Source organism: Coregonus clupeaformis, chromosome 16, assembly GCF_020615455.1.
Source record: "Coregonus clupeaformis isolate EN_2021a chromosome 16, ASM2061545v1, whole genome shotgun sequence".
Lineage (NCBI taxonomy): Eukaryota > Metazoa > Chordata > Actinopteri > Salmoniformes > Salmonidae > Coregonus > Coregonus clupeaformis.
Genome location: NC_059207.1, coordinates 57,168,507 through 57,175,488, shown reverse-complemented (window position 1 = coordinate 57,175,488; position 6,982 = coordinate 57,168,507). Strand labels below are relative to the sequence as shown.

The window sequence follows — 6,982 nt, the reverse complement described above, 5'->3', positions numbered from 1 at the left end:
CAAACGCATTATCTCCAGCCGGCAATACACTCGTATTCCCCGTGGACCAGTTAGTACCTAAAACATTCTCCATTCAGGCTGCAAAGGCATCGATTTCCTCCTCAGATAATGTCAAGAAGAAAAAAATACAATTTTCCAACACCATGCTAGTGGCTAATGCTACTTCCTGATGTTGTGCCCTGCGTTCAGCCAGGGGTAAACAACAGACTGCTGCAGCCTGATTGACTGAACGCGATCCGCAACATCTAGGACTAGCATTCCTAAGCATTAGCCACTTTAGCATTGTGGTGGAAAATGATGTTTGATAAAGTACGCATATTTTCCAATTTTTTCTCTCTTCACCTTCTCGCCATTAAATCTAGTTCAGGAGGAAATCGATGCCTTTGCAGCCTAAATGGAGAATGTTTTAGGTACAAACCGGTCCACAGGGGATAGGAGTATATTGCCAGCTGCATACAATGCGTTTGGATGGTAAGATGGAAACGACTCAATATCGCCATCTGCCGGCCTTTGGGCTAGGTAGGCAGCAAAGCTCAAAACAAACAATAATCAAATAATAAAGATATATGATAGAGTAGGTCTGGACTACGATTTTCAGCCTGAGATGAAAGCTTTGGGTGTTTCAAGCCTCCAACAGATGGAGCGACAGTTAAGATGGAACTAGAGGGAGAAGGTCAATGGGGGAGATGAGCATGTCCTCCGCAGGCAGGAGCACAGTTCACTCTTCATTGAAGTCATCTCACCAGCGCCTCGCCACCCCGCCATCTGACTGTGACTTCTCCGTAGTTGTTGACTCTCTGGGTTTGTAGAGCAGGATAAGGATGACAGGCCGCTCATAACTTCAGAGGATATCTCCTGAGAAATGAAATCGTCAATGCCAGCTCGCCATGCATGCATTGTAGTCCTTTTCATTGGGTCAGGAGACTGTAGAAACAAACTAGCCCGGTACTGCAAGGACTAAGAAGGAATGAGGAGATACTTTTTTTGTCATTATTTCACAGCAGGTATTGCATTATTTATTTATTTTTTACCGATACCTGTTTCTCTTACACATTTCCCCTAATGTAAATGTCCTATTCTTGGCTGTGTTGGAGAGCAGTGAAACACCAAGGTGGCACCAGGCACCTTGCCTAAGACAAAACAAGTGTGCTGGGTAAACAAACAACCAGCCATGCATCTGCCTACAGTCTAGACTCGTCACCTGGCCCATAAATAACTGGACAGCTGAAGGCTACTCATACCTATCCAGAGACAAGACCAACCTTGACTCAGGGGTAGACGTAACACAGTAAATGTAAATCCGACACTCCAATTTGTATGATATGTATGGTATGTATTAATTTGTGGATGTCCATTATCCATTTCATATGATATGTTATGAATTACAATTTGTATGATATGTTTTGAATTGCAATTCGTACAATATGTTACGATTTGCAAAACATATGATATGTAACGCATTCCAAACGTTAGATAGGTGGCTAATGCTAACGTTAGCTAGGCTAGGGGTTAGGGGTTAAGGTTAGGGTTAGGAATTAGGTTCAAGGGTTAAGGTTTAGGGGAATGGTTAGCTAACATGCTAAGTAGTTGCAAAGTAGCTAAAAAGTAGTAAATAGTCGCAATGTTGATAATTAGCTAAAATGCTAAAGTCCGTGATGAGATTCAAACACACAACCTTTGGGTTGTAAGATGTTCAAGTTATATGCCCAACCAACCTACTTTCGTATTTGCGTTAAGTAACCATCTGTCTTATGTACAGTGCCTTGCAAAGGTTTTCATCCCCCTTGGCATTTTTCCTATTTTGTTGCATTACAACCTGTAATTTAAAATATTTTTATTTGGATTCCAAGTAATGGACATACACAAAATATTCCAAATTGAAGAAGTGAAATGAAAGAAATAACTTTATTTAAATTATACAAAATAAATAACGGAAAAGTGGTGCGTGCATATGTATTCACCCACTTTGCTATGAAGCCCCTAAATAAGATCTGGTGCAACCAATTACCTTCAGAAGTCACATAATTAGTTAAATAAAGTCCACCTGTGTGCAATCTAAGTGTCACATGATCTCAGTATATACACACCTGTTCTGAAAGGCCCCAGAGTCTGCAACACCACTAAGCAAGGGCCACCACCAAGCAAGCGGCACCATGAAGACCAAGGAGCTCTCCAAAGGTCAGGGACAAAGTTGTGGAGAAGTACAGATCAGGGTTGGGTTATAAAAAAATATCTGAAACTTTGAACATCCCACGGAGCACGATTAAATCCATTTTTTTTTTATTGAAAGAATATGGCACCACAACAAACCTGCCAAGAGAGTCCACCCACCAGGCAAGGAGGGCATTAATCAGAGAGGCAACAAAAAGAGACCAAAGATATTGGAGATTGGAGTATCTGTCCATAGGACCACTTTAAGCCATACACTCCACAGAGCTGGGCTTTACGGAAGAGTGGCCAGAAAAAAGCCATTGCTTAAAGAAAACAATAAGCAAACATGTTTGGTGTTCCCCAAAAGGCATGTGGGAGACTCCCCAAACATATGGAAGAAGGTACTCTGGTCAGATGAGACAAAAATTTAGCTTTTTGGTCATCAAGGAAAATGGTATGTCTGGCGCAAACCCAACACCTCTCATCACCCCGAGAACACCATTGAGACTGGGACGGAGGTTCACCTTCCAGCAGGACAAGGATCCTAAGCATAATGCTAAAGCAACACTCGAGTAGTTTAAGGGGAAACATTTAAATGTCTTGGAATGGCCTAGTCAAAGCCCAGACCTCAATCCAATTGAGAATCGGTGGTATGACTTAAAGATTGCTGTACACCAGCGGAACCCATCCAACTTGAAGGAGCTGGAGCAGTTTTGCCCTGAAGAATAAGCATAAATCCCAGTGGATAGATGTGCCAAGCTTATAGAGACATACCCCAAGAGACCTGCAGCTGTAATTGCTGTAAAAGGTGGCTCTACAAAGTATTGACTTTGGGGTGGGGGGTGAATAGGTATGCACGCTCAAGTTTTCTGTTTTTTTGTCTATTTCTTGTTTGTTTCACAAGAAAAAATATTTTGCATCTTCAAAGTGGTAGGCATGTTGTGTAAGTCAAATGATACAACCCCCCCCCCCCCAAATCAATTTAAATTACAGGTTGTAATGCAACAAAATAGGAAAAATGCCAAGGGAGATGAATACTTTTGCAAGGCACTGTACATATTACCTCAATTACCTCGACTAACCGGTGCCCCCGCATACTAACTCTGTACCGGTACCCCCTGTATATAGCCTCCCTACTGTTATTTTATTTTACTGCTGCTCTTTCATTATTTGTTATTTATTATTTTTTACTGATCAATTTTTTACTTAACACATATTTTTCTTAAAACTGCATTGTTGGTTAAGGGCTTGTAAGTAAGCATTTCACTGTTGTATTCGGCGCATGTGGCAAATAATATTTGATTTGATTTGGGTGTATCGGATTTACATTTACTATGTTAAGTCTAGTCTATGAGACCAGGCTGACAAGACTGATTCTGATGAGGTCAGAGGTCTGAATTAAATCTGCATGCATGGTCTCCTTACTAAGGCAAAATGCAATTTTAGAAGGTTTTGCTTTCCAAGCAAGACACACCTTCCAATGAAACGTCTCTTCTTCTTTACACCATTCATGTGTGTTACATTTGTTTCCTCCTTCAATATCAGCTGAGGCGACTGAGGGAGGTGTGTTTCTCTGAGTCCCGAGCAGAGAATTCCCTCACTCACTCCACGATATCTTGCATATTAGAAACGTCGGCGTATAAGGCGGTCGCCATACATTCATTCCACGGTGCTCGTATGAGTGTGTAAGAGATTGGACTTCTCCCCACACCGGGAGTCGGTTCCCTAGCGCGGAAAAGTAACACTTGGATGGAGCTCTGTAGATCGAGGAAGATAACGGAACGACCTTGAGAAAGGAGGATGACACTTTATATTGATTTATTTATCTCTTATTACCGGTGCTTTTTTGGTTCCCTGTCAAAGTTTTAAGGATCAGATGGAATGGAAATAATTCGCGTATGTCTCCTGCCACGTCTGGACCGTTGTAAAAACTCTTAAGAAAGAATGAAGTAACCGCTATGGAGCCGGACAATGCCCCGTACTCCAAACTCAAAACATCTGGAGTCGGGGGGTGAGTACAAATTGTCGGTGTCAATGAATGAATGATCCCTATTATGTGATCCCAATGTGTAGGCTAATCTTTTGCCTTACCATTTTAATTTTGGATTTGTCAGCTATGACTTAAACACATTATTTGTCTAAACTAAAAGCCCATATTTTAGAACAGGGGTTCCCAAACGTTTACACTCAGGCCCCCCTTCCAGCATTGGGGAACTATATTTCTATGGGCACAAGCACTGTTCATGACACAAACTGTTCACACCCCTCTTGTTGGCAGAGAGAACATTTTGCAGGTTTAAAGCAATTTATTTTGCCATTCTATACATTTTGTCATGTAGTTATAAATAGCTCTCTAAGGCAGGGTTTCTCAAACTCGATCCTGGGGCTGATTCAAATAACCAACTCATCATCAAGCTTTGATTATCTGAATCAGCTGTGTAGTGCTAGGGCAAAAACCAAAACATGCAGGGGGTCTCAAAGTTTGGGAAACCCTGCTCTAAGGTATGCACTGCCGGACATGACAAGAGAAAAACTGGTGATGCACTACCACATTTTTAATTTTTTATTACAACTTTCAAGATTTCAAGAGTAAGTTGAAAGCCGGACTGTGTTCCTTAAAAAAAAGAAGATTTACTGTTGAAGAAAAATCCCTTTTAATAAAGCCATAATAATATTTGCCATGTGTCATAGGCTACTGTTGAGGAGAGGCGTTTTTAGGATTTCCACACATGGGGAACATTTGTTAGCAGGATACGGAAAAAAATTTGCCTTTGAAAAACGAACTTCATGCAATTCTACGTCATTTACATGATAGAAGATGTTAGCTGAATCTTATTTAATACCACACAAATGACCAAAATGAGTGGCTACTCTGACACTGACAAACTGAGATCAATCTCGTCTTGAATTCAAACAGACAATAGCCCAGGCCAATGAAGCGACAAAGAGATTGTACAATATTAGGAGTCAATATACAGTGTATATATATATATAATATACAGATTAGTCTTCTCTTTTCAGCAGTAGTCATTTGCTTTCCAAACTGTACGTTTTTCCCGTGATTGTGTTTTTAAATTTGCAAAAGGCAAACAGACTAGTGTTAGTGTAACCATGAGTTTAATAGTCAAATTGCCAGGGTAAGAGGTTCCAAAACCCTTCTATGGATTGATTATATGTCTATGGCCACAACGCAACAAACTGTATATTTGGCACGCATGCTGGCCAAATTGTGGCCTTCCCAACCGTAGGCAACCGGTAACTGCCAAAATAAAGGAAACACTTGAGTAAATAAGGGATACAAATACTATGTTATGGAGTGGGGTGCATTTTCCTGGCATGGTTTAGGTCCACTTGTAGAATCTATGCCAAGGCGCATTTAAGCTTTTCTGGCAGCTCATGGTGGCCAAACACCCTTTAAAAGCCAATTTATGCTTGATCCGAAAATGTGGTTGGAGGCTCCATATGGAGGGTGTGACGCATTTGCGGAGCCTCCTGAGGCATGAAGAGGCCAAAATGAGCTCCGTACGCATCACCGTGCGCCTCCCAAATGTTGTAACAATGCAGAGGGCTCTGTATAGCTCCCCATTGACATGATTGGTTGATGGTAGATGGGGGAGGGAGGTCCTGAATAAACACAAACTAACTTCCTTGACAACAGCTCTGCACTGCTCCGCGAAGAACGTGATTTTATTATTGCCTCTTGGGCCCCCTATGGACTTGTGCCCAGCCCCTGACTCAGACAATTGTCCAGTCACATGTATTTATTATGCAGTTTATTTTCATTTTTTTGTATTAATCAGTTACACAATCAAGGCAGGGCCCCCCAGTTACCCACATGTGCCCCTACCTCCTCTCCTCCCCCCATCTGATGATTAGCAGAGCAGCAGGCTGTCTACACTCATTGAGAGCGGGCTCCTGAATCCTCTTGTGGTTGGCATTTGCAGTAATAACTTTTTTTCTGCCTGTTGGGACCACCACAGGATTGGGCCCAGGGGCTTCAGCCCCGGTAAGGCCCTGCATTAATCCGGCCCTGCTTGCAGAAACATTGTCAGAGGAAAGTTGAATAGCCTGTGAAAAGTGTTCTGGATTCCAGTAGAGCTGGTGGCTATATACTATCAATAATTATTATAGTTATTAATGATAGCAATAACACATTTTGGATTTCAGCCTCAGTGCATTGCAATGTGTAAGTAAGATACAACTTCCAATTCAAAATATTTTCTTTTGAAAGTGTAAGAATTCCCCTTTTATAAACTCAGCTGGACCAATGGACTTGAAGTGGCACTCTGCTACTTATGCAGCTGTGCACTGCTGCCAAATGAACGCTGTGGGAGTGAGTTGTTGGGATGGTTTAGAGCAGGGTTGGGCAACTTTGATGGGGGTGGGGCCACAAAAAATCAGAACTCATCATGATGGGCCGCAGTTGATCGCGGGTCTGCGTGCCCACATCCATACCCCCCATACACACACACATTGCAAGCAAAACATTTTAGTGGCACCCCTCTTGACAGCAGAGAGACATATTTTAAGTTTTTTAATTACTTTTGTGCAATTCTACACATTTTGCCATGGTGTGTAGATCAAATGTTGCAGTTTTAAAGCAAGTTTGCTGCAATTCTACACATTTTACCATGGGGCAGAGAGGAAAATCAGCTGTTTTACAACTAATTTCCTGCAATTCTACACATTTTGCCATAGGGTGGAGAGAAATGTTTACAGTTTTTAATATGATATCTGAGTGAGACTGACTAACAAAATCAATGTGGGCCCCCCGGCCGGTAATTCGACCATGATAACAAGTTTAGATAGCTGGCCGCTAAACTAATTTAGC

At 41.8% G+C, this 6,982-nt stretch overlaps 1 protein-coding gene across 1 annotated transcript in view; it reads left to right on the top strand.

Moving 5' to 3' along the window:
* Positions 1 to 3,724: 3,724 nt before the first annotated feature.
* LOC121585202 (collagen alpha-1(XXVII) chain B) overlaps positions 3,725 to 6,982 on the top strand; it is a 164,561-nt gene continuing 161,303 nt past the window's right edge. The window contains exon 1 of the mRNA XM_041901636.2: positions 3,725 to 4,162. Coding sequence (XP_041757570.2) covers positions 4,110 to 4,162 — 53 coding nt within the window. The 5' untranslated portion in view covers positions 3,725 to 4,109. The remainder of the gene's footprint in view (positions 4,163 to 6,982) is intronic.